At 41.2% G+C, this 16,591-nt stretch overlaps 1 protein-coding gene and 1 long non-coding RNA gene across 3 annotated transcripts in view; one reads left to right on the top strand and one right to left on the bottom strand.

Moving 5' to 3' along the window:
- Positions 1-16,477, bottom strand: part of LOC125992086 (copine-8) — a 27,148-nt gene extending 10,671 nt beyond the window's left edge. Inside the window, exons 1-10 of one of the 2 annotated variants that reach the window (XM_049760672.2) lie at positions 16,191-16,477; positions 9,988-10,028; positions 9,324-9,370; positions 8,275-8,378; positions 6,816-6,855; positions 5,291-5,367; positions 2,741-2,804; positions 2,545-2,648; positions 2,336-2,440; positions 657-698 (exon numbers count right to left, since the gene is read on the bottom strand). In XM_049760672.2, coding sequence (XP_049616629.1) covers positions 657-698; positions 2,336-2,440; positions 2,545-2,648; positions 2,741-2,804; positions 5,291-5,367; positions 6,816-6,855; positions 8,275-8,378; positions 9,324-9,370; positions 9,988-10,028; positions 16,191-16,288 — 722 coding nt within the window. In that variant the 5' untranslated portion in view covers positions 16,289-16,477. The remainder of the gene's footprint in view (positions 1-656; positions 699-2,335; positions 2,441-2,544; positions 2,649-2,740; positions 2,805-5,290; positions 5,368-6,815; positions 6,856-8,274; positions 8,379-9,323; positions 9,371-9,987; positions 10,029-16,190) is intronic. The other variant, XM_049760673.2, reaches the window with a different exon arrangement.
- On the top strand, positions 15,211-16,591 carry LOC137839841 (uncharacterized). The gene is made up of 2 exons (XR_011086181.1): positions 15,211-15,341; positions 15,445-16,591. It is a non-coding gene; the product is annotated as an uncharacterized lncRNA (long non-coding RNA).

Genomic DNA, 16,591 nt, shown 5'->3' with positions numbered 1-16,591 from the left:
TTTGTAAAGCACAAAGAGTTGTATTGAAATTTTCGAAAAATGTCATTGCGCTCTCTCTCAGAGGAGATAAATGGCGGTGCTGAAAAGAGGAGTTTCAATAATAAAATCCAAATGCTTGTTAAGCTTTCAATTTGTGAACAAGCCAGAAAAATGTGACTATAACAAAAAAAATCTGATAGCTTTATATATTAAATTGCAAAAAAAAAATGAAAATTAAACAATAATAATACAAATAAATAAATAAATAAATAAATAAATAAATAAATAAATAAATAAATAAATAAATAAATAATATTAAATTGGAATTGATGATGTGACTTAATTTTTAAAATGACATGGGCAATATTTGTGAAAATTAAATAATAATAATACAAATAAATAAATAGATAAATAAATAGATAAATAAATAGATGAATAAATAAATAAATAAATAAATAAATAAATACATGATATTAAATTGGAATTGATGATGTGACTTAATTTTTAAAATGACATGGGCAATATTTGTGCAGATGGACAGCTCACAATGGCGGAAAATTCTCCTCGAAATGTAATCACCCGTCCCAACCCCTGAGACTTAACTGTGATCACATATTCATTTGACTTCATGATGAACTTTGAAGACACGTATATTACCTCTGTGGTGCAAGATTTACCTTCCGTCTCTATCCCAGTCGTACACCTCAACCTTGATTGTTCTGTGTAAAAAAAAAAAAAAAAAAAAAGAATGAGCACCTGCTTCAAATCTAAATGAGATTTTTTTTTTTTCTGTTGATCCTGATGAAAATCATTCCCGCAGTGCTCCAGGCGCTGCCGAAGCTTTTGTTGTAAAAAGGCGACGCCATTAAATCCTGCCAAATAAAAAACAAAGGCATCTATTTGCTTGCCGCGTGGCGAGCGACGCTCATTAAAACGGGAATCATGTATCATCGCGTGACTCCATTTGATGGAAAAAATGCTAATTTCTTTTAGCGGCGGCGGCACGGCATCCATTCGGCAGTTTATCTCCATCTCCAAACAGCTGCATCTGCCGTCATATACTCGTAATTCATCGATTTCCGGCTTACGAGGATCTACTGTACGCCGTGAGACTCGCCTGCCCGAGGCCGATATTATTATCGTGGTTATCTCTCAATATTTCACGAGGCGAGGAACAGAAACAAACAAGGATGAAGAGAGAGTAGAAGCGAGAGAGTGAGGACGTTTATTAAACGAAAACCGCGGGTGCTTCTAATGAGGCTTGACTTTGTTTTTACTGTAACCGCCGCGCGACTCGGCTCCCTCGAAACAAATTGCATCTAATTGAAAACACCCGAAGCCGAAGCCTTTCTTCATCCTCCTCGTCTTTCAATAAAGGCGAGCGAGTCGAAACCCGAAGCGGAGCTAATGGTCCTGGGAGCTCGGCGTAGGCGGCCGGATGAGCATCATTACGGGGAAAGTAGGTATAATAAAGTTAAGGAGCGGGGTCCTCATAAACCCGCATATTATTTTAAAATAGATATTTCTATGTCACACCCACAACGGCGCATATTTGGAACGATTGAAGTAGTTTCTCGCGCCACACAAGGCGGCTTAGTAGTTTCCCGAGATTAGATGAGTTCTTATCTCACATCACAGACGCGACACAGAGGGAAGGAGTGAGAGTGGGTCCACTTTTGGTTTCCCGAGTAACCCATTGATAAGGCCTAGCTTGACTCCGCCGCGCAAATAATCCTATTGTGCCCACAATTGCACTGTACTAAAGCGCTGCGGTGCACTCCTGGACGAAAAAAAACCGGACATATTTCCCTTTATGTCGCACTTTTCATTTGGAGAAACGGACAATGTGTGAATGCTTCGTTTTTTTTTTTAAAGTTTGTTAAATAGTATCAGCACCAGGGACAGCGACTCTCCAGTTCATCTGATTGGCTGTAAAAAAAGTTCACACCCACCACGGCGCAAAATGCTCGGCTTACCCTGATTAAATAAAATCCTACTTTTCAATATTATTAAGGTTTTTTTTATTTTATTTTCAAAGCCCTCCCACTGTGGATGACATTTTTTCTCCAACAACTACACTCCAGGACAAAAAGAGTCTAGAGGTTAAGAATAATAAAAATATGATGAGCATTTTCACGTCGTAAATGTCATCTGATATCAACTTGAATCAAATAAATAATGCCATTTAATAACTTGACATTTGCCTAATTAAGCAATGCAGATTTTTCAAATAGATGCCGCCGGCATACAAATATGTTTTTTTTTTGCGCTCCGCTGACTAACAATTTCCTTGTTGTCAGAAATAACAAGGTGTTTCCCGACAATGCATCGGATTACATCGAGAATGCGGCCGTACCTGTCGTAATCGCCGTTGCAAAGAGCCCGAACGGGGATTTTAAAAGCCTGCCACACTGGGTTCAATGTGTTCTTCACCACTTCTGTTTTGTGGCAAATGGTGAACCTGCAGAGAGAGAAAGGCTATAAAAGATTAGCGGGGGTGCTAAGTCAGTTAAGTTACACAAGCGAGAATATCGCACAACCAAAATATTTTCATCCTCAACTCACGTGCTGTCCTCGTTGCTCCTGTAGAAAACCAAGAAGGGGTCGGACTTGCCGAAAAAATCCTTCTTGTCCAACTTGTTCCCGCAGAACTGCATCATAACGGACTCCTAGTAAACACGCAACAGGGACAAGGCATAAATTAATTTAATTTCCATCAATTAAGCGAGGAGCATATTCAATCATCATCTCGTCCGCTCACCCTGCAGTTGTTCAGCTCCTCGGCTTTCACGATGATCGTGCCGCATTTCTTGCCGGTAATGCCTCTGTAAACAAACACACCCATTGAAAATAATAATAATAATAATAATAATAAAAATCAAGGTTGCAGGAGATCTTGAATATGCTAACGCTCAAACAAACTTTTACCAAGGACGATTGATACTTGATATAAAAAGTCAACACATATATATTATAAATTAAATAAAATGTTATATTAATTATATTAATTATATATTATATTATATATATAACAATTAAATAAAATTGTATATTAATTATATTAATTATATTAATTATATTAATTATATATTATATTATATTATATTATATTATATTATATTATATTATATTATATTATATTATATTATATTGATGTATATAAAGTGCAGGTTGAAAGCAAGTACTGTCCCTTGAAAAAAATGTGAATGCACTAGTTTACTCGAAACAGGCACACATTCATAGTCAACATTTCGATGTGGTCACAAACGGTGCTCTGTTGTGAGGGCGTGGCGTTTGCGGCTCCGGTGTCCGGTAAAAGGCGAGGCAGACGGTTGAGAGGGAGAATAACGACATGGAAAAGTGCAAATGTGTGCACCCCCACACCCCTCAAGTAAACATCGCCTTGAAGGAGAACTTGACTACTTCATTAAAACACCCAACAGTACACCGCAAGGACGAAAACAGTCTAAAGGTGTCCCCCCCCCCCCTTTCCCCTCCCGTCCCGTCTGCAGTTGAGTAAATAAAATCCCTCTGGCCTTTTTGTGATGAGAGCACAGGATATGACAAGCATGTACGGGTGACAGCAGCTTGTTGTCAACTGTTTTTTTTTTTTTTTTGACAAGCTTTTGTACTGTGGCACCTTTGAGTGCCCACAGCGACATGTCACCCAGAGATTCTTTCACTTGCGGGTTTCAACAACTATCATCTGTTTTGTTTTTGTTGTCGGGTAAAATCTATGTGAGGGGAGGGGGACAACTAAGTTGAAGCAAGCACACTTGACCTCTTTTCGAGAAATGTCTTTTAATAGTGGGAGGTGGAAAACTATCCAATTTTTTTTTTCTATATTGCAGATTTTGCCTTTTTACAAATCTAGCCATTGAAAGTAAAAAAAAAAAAAAAAACGAATAAAAAAAAGAGTCGAGAGTATAAAACGACTTTGTTTGTGCCGCTAAAGACGGATTTAATTAAAAGCAAGGAGCGACTTTGGCTAAGTGAGTAATAATTACAAATATTTCCACTCGGGTCATGTTGACGAAGAAATTTAGTTTCGACACGATAAAGCGCTGCTAAGAATACTTTCCGATTGTGAGCATGCGAGAGGGAGAAGTAGTGAATCCTCTAATCAAGAGACATGGATTTGCAATCAAGGGGGCTAGCTTGAGACAGGTAATTACGTTTTTGGGCTGCGCAAGCACAAGCCAGGACAACGATGCTACCTTGTAATCAGCGAATGGGAGCGTAGAGAATACCAACGTGCTTATTTACAAAAAAAAAAAAATTCTCCGCATACTGCAGGACCTCGCTTGACTTCCAAACCAGACAAATGTGTGCTCTTGCCGGTAATTCTATTTTTACTATATTTTATTTATTTAAGAGACTACACAGACTGCGGGGCCGGGGAGTAGCCCAACCTCGCTGTGGGTGAAAAATAGAAAATAATGTCATCAAATGACAACGGTATAAGGACGTTAGACCGAGTGGGAATGTTTTCGGTGATGAAAATGCAAATTTTCTAAGCCGGTGTCTCGAGAGGCGCTCGCAAAAACACGAGTGCTCTCATGCAAATTTGCCCGAACAATGAGTCGGAGTGACACGTTGGAGTCGTTCAGACGTGAAGAGTCAAAATGGGGCCCTCGCGAGATCTATTAGCGTCGCGTTCAAGGACTGTCGTCTAGCCGCGATAACCACATTAGCATTGACCGGTCAATAAGTTAAGTTTAAAATTTTTGACACCTGTCAACAGTTGTCACCTCATGCCCAACGGAACCAACCGGAAATTGATTGAACAAAGAAATTAGCCCTAATTAGCTCTCATTAAAATACTCAGAGATTCCCCCTGATGTGTTAAGCAGCAGGTGTGCGCATGACAAGCCCCAACACACACACACACACACACACACGGGAAAAACATACAGAATTATTAATAGACCTTGACATTATTGGTTATCCTTCCCTCAAATCAAATGTGGCATTAAAAAACACGGACGGCATATCAAGTCTCACCACCTGTGTGACTTGCTTCATCTAATTTAAGTCAATCATCTCAAGACTAGCACTTTTTTTTTTTTGCGATTAGCTCGACTGTAATTATTTTATTATTTTATTATTTTATTATTCTATTATTTTATTATTTTATTATTATTTTATTATATTATTATAATGATTGTGATTTAGGGCTATACAAATAAACTTGACTTGACTTGACTTGACTTGACTTGACTTGACTATTATTTTATTATTATTTATATTATTATTCATTATTATTTATTATTATTATTATAATACTTAAGTATTGCTGAGGTGGACTCACCCAAGAGGCTTTTCTAAGCGGCTGCCCAAAGATCCGACGGCTTCGCCTAGCGTACAGTAGGCCTGGCCCAGAAAGTCCTGACAAAGAAGAAGCAATTTTTAAAAAGCGCATTTACTCAGTATTCAGGGGCAAAAAGCTACTAAAGAAACCTAAAGGGCTTGCCGCCAGATGGGCCCAAATGGTTTCGTGGACCCCTTTGTGTTCCCTATTGGGAGATAATATTGGCGAGAAGATTGAGTCTTCCTCCCACTAGCCCTCGCAGCTGCCCCGCTCGGCTCCTTTACGGCGAAATTAAATTCCATTTTCGCAGTGCACATGATGAGACTTTGCATTGGAAGAGACAGAAATGCAGGAGAGGACGACAAAAATAACAGAAAAAAAAAAATCACTGCCAACCCATTTCATATCTTTGACGTCTATAATGGCACTGATTGAGGAACGTTTATGTTACGTGACGAAAAACGGACCGTTTGCAAATCTATTTTTAGCTCTGTAGGTTGGTTTTACGTATTTCAGAGCGGTTCTCACCCGGTTCCCCAGGTGCATCCTACACCTTTCACGTTAAAACCTTCTAATGGATTGGCTCCGTGGCTTCTGCTCCCCCCCCTCCCCTTTCGGAGACCCACGCCATCTAAGGAGGGCTACCCGGCGAATGCGCCGCCTCCTCCGAGCCGTCGTGCCTGTCTCTTCTTGTACGGGATTATTGATTTCGAGATGATGTGATGGCGAAGGAGGCGGGGGGGGGGGGGGGGGGGGGAAGACAGATTGAAGGAGTGAGATGGCGAGAAGGAGAAACAGAAAGACATTGATAGAGGAAAGAGACAGAAAAGCCACAGTGGGGAAGAAACGATGGCTCGGAATTTGATTTTCTATCATTACCTTCGTGTTAGGAGAGGTATTACGATGATCTATCAGCGCAAATTAGGTTTAACCGCAGTTGCAGTTAGTAAAAAGAGAGAGAGCGCGGCGAGAATTGTCATTTTCCCAGATAGCAACAGCAAATTGTCATTCATGAAGACGGACGAATTGATTATTGAGATTGCGGCCAAAAACAAAATAGACATATACAAATAAAAATGGCGGCTGATGGACTGAAAACTAGCGAGGTTACTTCATAGGTGTCAAACCTGAGGCCCGGGGGCCAGGTACGGCCCACCATATTATTTTATGTGGCCCGCAAAGACAAATTGTACATCAACTTTTTATTTCTATTCATTTTTTTGAAATATTTTGGAAGAAAACTATGATGCGGCCCGCGACAAAAATGAGTTTGACAGCCATGGTTTCGGCAAAGTCACGTTAATCATGCTAACACAGGCAACATATTGTTCCGCTAATATCTTCTTGTTTACTTAAGAGTCTTCAAATGGTGCAAAGAGTATTTTTCTTGAGTACATAATAAACATACTCAGTGTAATGAGTAGATTACTGTTGTGTGGCTGAAACTAATGGCCGTTATTAGCAAGAGCGGCCCGTCACGAAAAAAAAAAACCCAACATGATTAGATAAGAAACAGAGTACTCACGTGTTTTGATAAGTTAGCGCTCTTGGAGTCGACGTCGTACCTGCGTAGAAAGGAAAGATTACAATATGATGGGGGGGGTGACAAGAGCGCAACATGACGGGAGATTGCAGACGGATAACTGGGTCAAGCAGCTTGTCACCAGCAATGGCACGAAAAGTGGCGGGGATGCACTTGGCGGTATCACTAGCCCACTAAACTGACACTAAACGGACTAATTGGATGTCACACGTATGATTGTTGGGTATCATCTATGTTCTTCTGTGCAACGGGGGGGGATTTTCAATCGGGTATTATCCGCACCTCGATCCGAGTAATACCTGCCAAGAGAAAGATTTGCTGGGAAATAGCTCGCTAAAGTGCAGAGGCTACTTGAAAGGATTGGGCGCAATCAAACAGGCCATTTGCTCGATAATCGGAGATCATTTCACAGCAAGTGAATTCCCGTTTGTTAAAATTTGGCCAACCTAGCACAGACTTGAATATTTTTTTATATCTTAAATAAATATTAAAGAAATTTAATATATAATACTTAATTAAACTAAATAAAAATGTCATTGTTATAAAATATTTAATTAATTTATTTAAAAATATGCAGACAATTTGGTGGCCTTTCCCTTTTTTTTATTTAAATACATAAAAATCTGAAAGCGTCAAATGCTTCTCCCTGTCTACTTTTATATCGCAGCCATCATACTCAGGTCACGGTTGTTATGGTTACCCTCGCCACACTGTGCATATAGCCAGAAACACGACACACACATAAGACCCCCCCCCCCTGAGGCCTCGAGCAACAGAGTGCGACAGCCGAGGTTAGCTGATATATGTACGCTACGCTAATCCATGTATACACAAAACGAGACACGCCCCTGGGACACATCCCCATGCTGTTTTAATTCACGTTTGGACGAAAAACAAGAAGGAGAGGAAAATGGCTCCAATCGATTGACCTTGAACCCGACAATCGTTCCCAACTGCCCCACTTCAATGCTATTACAGGTAACGCGGGATTGCGCGTGACGGCCGCCGAAAACGAGAAGCTATCGGGTCGATGCTCGTAATCGAAAAGATGGATGCTACATAGAACTGTCATTCGCCGCGGAAAATAGTCATTACCTTGACGGGTGAGATGATATTTTCGCCACTCTTATCGAGCGGGCGAAAAAGGCAAGACTTTCAATCAAATCTGAGCGAGGGATAAGTTTATGAATCCCGGCGGGTACGTCGGCACGTCTCCTTAGAATATAATTAGTCTGTGTCTAATAAAATAAACCTGGCCAAATGCTGCCGTAATTCAATGAGGGGTGGAATTGGAGATGGGAGGGGAGGGCGAGGGCGGGGGTACCTGCAGGCAAAGCAGGTATAATTCATTTTCCACAAAGTCCAAATAGCCGGTGGGCTCTGCTCAAACAAAAAAAAAAATCTTGTTGAACCGATACCATCACCGAGAACGTTTACTTACAAGTCAAATCGAAGGTTCTGCCGCTCTTCGAAGAAGTAGTCCAAAATGAATTTCCGCACAAAATCCGGATTAAGCGTGTTGTCGATCACCTCGGTTCTCCCAAACTGAAATCCGAAAAAAATCCAGATTTGAGACACTTGATACCTCAAATGGAACTAATTCAGCCAAATAACATAGCGAGATAAGTGTTTTAACAGGCCATTAACGAGAGTGGCGGTGACTCATGCGCATAATTTCAGGGAGGAAAAGTGGCTGGTGAGACTATTATACCAAGCGTTGGAGTAATCAATGCCGAGCGGCTGACAGATCATGTCAATGAGGGTCAGCCAAGCTCTGGTTTGGCATTTAGCGTAGCTTATTAACAATGCGCGCGGGCGACGGAACTACTCAGAGCCGTGAATAACCGTAAATGATTGCGCCGAGAGATTTAGCCTCTCATTACCATTTATGAATTTGAATACTTATTGTGGGCGCATGTGCGCGGATGGACGGACGTGTCTGGCGTGTTGTGTTGTTGAACAAAATGCTAATGTTGTAATGCTAATTGTAGCTAATGCTAATTGCTCAATTAAACCGTATCGTATTAAAACATTTCTCATGTTTAAGAAAATAAATGTGAGAAAATAACAATTAAAAATATATATTATTAAATGATTATTTAAAAAAAATATTTTGGTAGTTTTTCTTACCCAGAATAAACTTTTTTATATTTTCTAGAAAATAAATGTGAGAATATAATATAATTGTAGCTAATGCTAATTGCTCAATTAAACCATATCGTATTAAAACGATATTATTAAATGATTATTTTAAAAAAAAAATATTTTGGTAGTTTTTCTTACCCAGAATAAACTTTTTTATTTTTTAGAAAATAAAAAAAAAGAAATGTGAGAATATAACACATTTTAAATATATTATTAAATGTATTAAATGATTATTTAAAAAAAATATATTGATATTATTTTGTGAGTTTTTCTTACCCAGAATAAACGTTACAAAAATTACAAAAGTGCACGTGGCCTTATATATATATAAAATTGAAGACCCACCTCTCTCCATTCCTTGTTGCCCATGCCTTGCGTGTAGAGGACGCAGACTGAAAAAAAACACAACGCGACATTAAAACCAAAGATTCAATGCGTGTTGACAAGCGATGGATGTATAACAACCTGCTTCCCGTCGCCATTACTAAGAAAACATCAAAGCCTAACAATCTACATTTTTACACAATGCCGCAATCACACACGCACTTTTCCTGGAAATAATCTAAAAGCGAAAATAATAGCCCTTGCTTTTTGATGTTATTTCATGTGTATTCTATTTGCATATTGGTAAAAAAAAAAAAAAAAATGTCACGGATGGAGTTTCAAGTTGCTCTTTTCCCCGTCGGGCCGTTACGTCGCCACCGTTCCGTTAATCCTAACTGTCAGCGTCATCACCTTGTCATCCGGGTTGCCGCCAACGTGCTGACATGATTGTGCCGTGTTTACTACTCGCTCGCCCCGCCCCTCCCCTTTGTTTACATCTAGTGTAGCACAGAAAAACAAATAATTCAGGCGGGAAAGGACCACTGGAGTTTTCAATCTGCTAAAATAACATATGGCGTCCCTCAGGGGTCAATCCTTGCACCCCTTTTGATTAGCATTTGAGATCTAATAAGTGGGGGAATCAACATCTTATATCTCAGCAAGAAAAACGAAAAAATAGTCTTACTTGGGTCCGATTTGGAGAAGGTGTCTCTGTCCAGCAGGTTTCTGTGGAGATGGAAACAGATGCATGATTCAGTTTCTGCTTGGCTCACGCCAGTGAGTGGATTTTCACACATGGACTATTTATGTATTCCGCTCACCGCGCGCCGCCGTTACCATAGCTCACCGACTACTTTGCCAACTAAATATATTCGTTTGTTTGCACTTGCCGGCGGACAAAAGAGATTTGCAACTGATGGACGAGTAAGAAAGAAGAAGCGGAAGGAGTAAATTAACCGGCTGGTATATGAATGTGGTATGTGAGCTGAAATGATGATTTCTAATTTGAGGAGAGAGTGATGGATGATGGTACTTCATTTGCTGGAGAGGGGGAAAAAAAAAATATTCAAGGATCTTGCAGAGTGGGGTCGCTCCATTGTCAATGAGGTTAAATCAGTGCAGTGCGGAAAAAGCTTTGATGAGAAGTGATAGTTATGTGGAACGGATATTTCAGATTATCTACAAAGGTCCTTTCACACGACCCATCCGAGTTATTTTTTCCAGAAGTGTAATGAGGTCCAAATCTGCAACTTGATAGGCTGAAATAGCGCCCCCTAGAGGCTACCACTGGGAATTTACCAGAAATGACTTTACAGTGTGTTTAATAACGCAAAATTAATTTTCATCTGATTATTGATCAACTGGCCGGGTGTTAGAATATGAGGTTATCGTCCAATCGGTAGTCAGTATCAATCTTGACAAGTTTCCCACGCCAAGTCGGGGGCGGGAGGCGGTTGGGGGGGGGGTTCAGGGACAAGTTAAAATCCACATTCTCCCCCCTGCAGAGCATATTTAAAGCTCCACGGTGTACGAGTGGCTGCTGCTCAAAGCGCATCAGGCGTGGTGGCACTCCAAATGGGCTCCTGGGCTCCCCTTGTCAGTGTGTGCGTGTGTGTGTGTGTGTGTAATACATTTTCAGGATTTCCACCTCAGAGGATAACTTGAATGATTCATCTGGCTCTCTCTCTCTCTCATTCCTTCCCTGTTTTTTATCCCAAGGCAGGGGGCGGAAAACTAAAAGCTGCCATCCGATTCAGACAGGTCTGCAGGGATAAAAGGTGCCCGACTCAAATCGTTGTACGATTTTTTTCGGGGCCTGAAACGTTGACAATCAGGGAAAAAAAAAAAAAAACATGAGCAGTGATAACGTGGGGGTTTAAACTTTCCGATGGTTCTTTCACTTTTTTTATTATCGCTCATGGTCAACAAGCCCGATTTAGAAATCCTGTTTAAATGTCAAATGTTAAAATATTCTGCAATCTGCATGAATGCATGGCATTGCCCTTTTCGAGCACTCGCTTATACAGTCACCAAATAAAAAGGGGCATGATGATTAATCGTACATGGACTTAGCAAAAAAAAAAAAAGACATGAGCTCATTTGTTTGCATTTACGAGAATGTGGAAAGTCATCAACCTCCCCGTTGACGTGTTAGTTACAAGCACTGGATTAGTCGTACCATCGAGACGCACTGGAGCTGAGTCACCCTCCCCAAAAAAATGCTTCACACGCAAAATCCAAGTCTGCATAAATTCCCATCATCATTTTTGTATGATACCTAATGTTTCCCCAAAGGGTCGATGGAGGCCAGTCGGACTAAACTGCACCCGAAAGCGACGTGCCAAAGGCAATTAAGGTAAAAGCCATCGACGCAGATGTGCGGCGAACATGACGGATGTGCAGTTTGCCGTGTGTGCGTGCGCCGAGATGTTCTCTTGGCTCTCCCCGAGCCTTGTCAGGAAGAATTAGGGCAGCCCTCTCGGAGTAGCGGAGAGGAAAAAAAAAAAAAAAAACAAGCTGCTGATGCTCTCCTCCTTTTTTGGGGGGGGCTTGAGTTGCTCATCAAATAGAATGGATCAATAAAAAATGTGTGATGGGAGGGGCAGGTACTTGTGGGGGTGTGCTCGACGGCCTGTTGCGAACATCGAAGCATGCCCAGTTGGGTTCCCTCGTGCACTGCGTCTCCAAGAATATTTCTGCTCTGTTGCTAGGCGCAACTAAGTTATACTGTACAGCCAGCGTCACTATTTTTAAACAGAGGTAGGGAACCTTGATGGCGAAGAAATTAAATGGAGGACAAAGTTCTAGAGCGGCGTATTAGCACCTATCTTATGAGCATTGGCATTTGAAGTTGGCATTTGCCCTTAGCTGTTAATTGTGGAGTTAATAGAGCCGATAAAACAAACAGATCGCGCTTAATGATGACAACGATGCCATTATCGCTTTTGCTGATCTGACATGGTGGAAAGGCGCCCGCTGATAAACACGCGTCGCTAGCTAAGGCGCGCCACGCCATTTATAAATGTTTGGGTATGAAAAAGATGATTAACTATTCCCGATAGTCCTCCAGGCTCCCTCCCGCATGTTTTAATCACACTAAAAACAAATCGGAGATAAAAAAATCGCAAACATTTGTGGGAAACCGTGCTAGCGCTAAATGGAACAGTCCTAAAATATGTTGTTCCTCAGGGGTCAATTCTTGCACCCCTTTTGATTAGCATTATGGAAGCAATTAAAATGAACTCAGTGGATGAATCAAAATGTCCTTCAATTAAACTAAAAAAAATTTGTTTTGAAGAGCAGCAGCCATTTTTTTTGTGAGTTTGACATTCAAAATTGAGTACGTGCTCGCAGTCATACTCACAAGGTGAGCATGAGTGTTGAACTGGATAAGCACTAGACCGTGGACAAAGTGTGTGCATGCTGTCTCTATACTGAATGTGTGGAAGTCTATTTAGTTCCGTCTCCCCAGATCCAACTTTTTTCCAGGTCACGGTCGAATTGCCGGCCGAGAGAAGGAACTAGAAAATCCCTTTTTTCGCCATGAGGTGCGATCAGAGCAAAATATTCTCCTGGAGAAATGTGCCACTTGAAATTGAATGACCTGTCTGCTACATCTAGCTAGCGCTAAGTTCTTCAATGAGAAATATATTTCAATGAGCGCGGTTTTTCAAAAAAGATAAAATAGCTCAAAGTGACGATACTGGTCAGTATGTTGCCATGGTAACCGTCTAGCTGTAAGTCAATATACCTCAATTATTTCACATCAAGTGCCGCTATATCTCTTGAAAATTGTGAAAGGCATGGAGGTTGAAGTCCAGTTCAAAATATTTCTACATGAGGGGCATCATCAGATGATTTATTAACTTCGCTGAAGTTTCGCAATACACACACACAAACACTAGCAAATCAGTCAAAGGAAAAAGAGCAACAGAGGGAAAAGGGTCGATTGTAATTTCCTCCCGGTGCATAAATCTTTACAGCCTTGGGTTTGAAAGGCAAAAACCTGATTACACAACACTATTTGTGCCTAGCAAGACAAACGCACATAGCTCTCCGCTCGCAATCCACCGTAAAACACAATGGACCAATCCAAGAGATCAATTCGTGGCCGCCTTGAAAAGCTTTCTTCGATACGCTGTAACGCTCTCGGACTGATTGCCGCTGCCTTTTGTGTTCTCGGTCAAAACCAAGCGAGCTCCCTGCTGCTAAGGACCACCTGTAAACAGACGTGGAAAAATTTGCCACGCATCCTTTTGTGCGTGGAGCTGGCAACCGACGCAGCTCTCAGCGGGCCGCCTCCCAACGTGACGCTTTTCCCGTATTGTTTTCAAAAAAGACGACCATTAGTGAAGCTCTTGGAGGGCTACAAAAGGTCAATACGATTCTAGAATGAAGTGGGCGAGAGCCACTTTTTAATGATCGCTAACAAAAAAAAAGCCTGAATTTCAAACCTCACAAGATTTTATTGTGTCAACAGCAATACCGGCATGTTTTCTTTTTCAACTGATATTTTTTTCGACACCGTAGAGAATATCTGAGAACCTGCGTGTTATTATTGTCAACAGCTACAAAGTTTGCTGACAGTGCTAAGCCCCTGGCACGAAAGTCAGAGAGAGATGGGGGGGGCGGGCTGACAGAAAAACATTTCCTCAGCGGTGTGAAAGAAAAAAGAAAACTGTCAAGAAGCCAACCAAAGAACAGCCGATATATCTCTTTTTATAAAATGCAACAGTGGGGAGGATAAAAAATATATTTTACCGAACCAGATTTTTCATATCTAACCGTAACGCTAAACCAAGTTAGCTTTAAAACTCATGCGTTTACGCGGACGGCTACAATCGATGATAAAATATTTGTACTCGAGGCCGTTCTCCACAACAGAGTCCCCTCGGCCCTATGAAGCAGACAATAACTCCACCTCGGAGTAATTTAATCTTCACTTTATGAGTGACGAATAGCTTTTGTGCACTGCGCTATTGCAGCAGCTGCAAGTTGTTAGCGGAGGAGCATGCTAGCTTAATTTTCTATTTTTACCCAACAGTACAATTTTTTTTGTGTGTATATAACTTTAAAATGGAGGGCAGGGTCCGGTGAGTGACGTGGGAGTCAGAAAATGCCATTGCGGGATTGGCTGTTGTGCGCTTAGCTTAGCATGGCTAACCATTAGCTTGTGCCCATTTAGTACATTTGTTAGTCTGTTCATTAAAGTGATAAAACCGGCGCCCCGAGTCTATTTTTAAAAACTAATGAAGGCGTTACAACCGGCTCTAACTAGCAATATAAAATTAGCAAAGATAATTAGCAGCAATACAGGAAGTAATATCAACTCATGTTTTTTTTTAATTTATTGGCAGATTACACCGCTGTGTTGTCACAATATAAATCAGATTATTATTCCACCAAAACAACCTGAACTAAAGTATACTTGGTTGTTTTGTCCGTACTTTACAGTCAATTGATTTGAGCTAATGCTACTTCTCGGCTATCGATCGGCATAATTTTCAATCCCCGTAGAATCAGAAACATTATCCAAATGTTTCGGTTGGATTACTCAATATTCCCAGCAGCGGGCCTCGCTCTCTCCACACTCAACCAGGCATTCAGTCCATTAATTTTGAATATGTAATCGATAAATAGAAGTCAAGAGATGATTCATGTCGCTTTTTGCCCAAGGTTTTCTCAAAACGGGCGGAATTTTCTTTGGAAAAGTCCCTCGTGGCACATTTTTCGCACTAATTAGACGCCTCTGTGAAATACAGATATGATCATTTGTGTCACGCTATTAGCCCCATTATATTGATATCTCTCTACTGAATAAGATTTTGTACCCCCTCCCTATTGTCACCTCGCACACAATAACTTCAAAACCTGCGTAACCATGGAGACTTTGTACACTGGCTGGTGTGAAGAAATAAAAAACACGACATTTGTAGAGCGAAGGCATTTCAGCGCTGCCTCAGGTTGGAGGTGGGTGGATGGCCACCAAAACAAATCCGACCCCCCACCCCCCACCCTACCGAAGGGCTGGGAATCCAGGTGACTCAGACATGAGCAAATTCATATAATCTGTCGGAACGTAACATCTTTCTCAGAAAGGCAATGGCTATTATTATTTTTTCTCGTACTTGCTCCAATTCAGGTCGAGAAGAGGAAGCTAGGTGACAACAAGCAGAGGCAGATCGAGGGATTCAACCCCAGATCTGCAGACTGTGAAGCAGAGATTAGACATCCCACGACAGAACTCTCAGATATGACAGAATGACGAGGGTATAAATTGTAAAAGAGATTAAACTCGTAAAATGTGCCCTTTTATTTGATAGGAATAAAATTCTTAATTGGAATTCCATTCGGGAGCCGTCTGGAAATACATGAGACGTAGCAAATTGCTCCAAAAGCATCATTACACATCCAAAGGCAGCACAGTAGATGTTTTAAATATCAACTTTAAAGATATTTAAGGAATATTCTGTTTTGTTTTCCATCCTGGAAAAGCCACTGGGCGTGTGTCCCATTCCCCCCTCACCGTGCCCCAGAGGAAATCCCCACCCAAAGACATGTTTACAACCGAGGTTAAAATCCACACCATTGCATCCTTCTTTCTTTTCAATGTCACAAAACACGCCCACGTTCCTTCTGTCCAACACATGCTCATATTTTGCATTTCAACAGCAGAGCTGCAGCAATGGCAGCCAGAAAACGTCACAAAGACTTCATTGTTTTGACTTTACTTTCGCTTGTCCCGTTTATGACGTCACGAGTGCTAGTTTTGGAAACTTGTTTGCGACATTTTTGTCAACTTTAAAGGAGGTTGAATGACACACGGAAAGTTGACGCCATTGACGAAGAACAGAACGGAAATTGTTATTTACATGGAAATATTCTTACCTGCAGGAAACTGTGATTTCAACTTTGGTGGCAGGTATCGACGCGTTGAGCGGGTCGAACTCGCCTATCGACGCCATGCTCAAGAAACTGTTGTTCATCCTGTCCCAAAATTGAAAGCAAAAAAAGATTTCACGCCACTTTGCTGTTCTGTTGTGGTCCGCCCAGTTTTTCTCTCCTCAGCGGACGGTGGCGAATGAGCTACGCGGTGGAATGTGAGCCGTCCCCGGCGTGAACCAAAACCAGGGAACCGCTGACAGATGACAGCTACAGGCTGGGGAGTTGTGACGTCACGCCACGCCACGCCCACCTTTTTTCCGGCACTTCCTACACACTTAAATTGTCAATTTTTTTTTAAGTAATAAAGTATTATTATGACGATTAATAAGTACGTCCAAGCTGGA

Source organism: Syngnathus scovelli, chromosome 22 (genome assembly GCF_024217435.2).
Source record: "Syngnathus scovelli strain Florida chromosome 22, RoL_Ssco_1.2, whole genome shotgun sequence".
In the NCBI taxonomy this organism is placed as follows: Eukaryota; Metazoa; Chordata; class Actinopteri; order Syngnathiformes; family Syngnathidae; genus Syngnathus; species Syngnathus scovelli.
The sequence above is the reverse complement of the archived record's forward strand: the minus strand, read 5'-3'. Positions and strand labels throughout refer to the sequence as shown.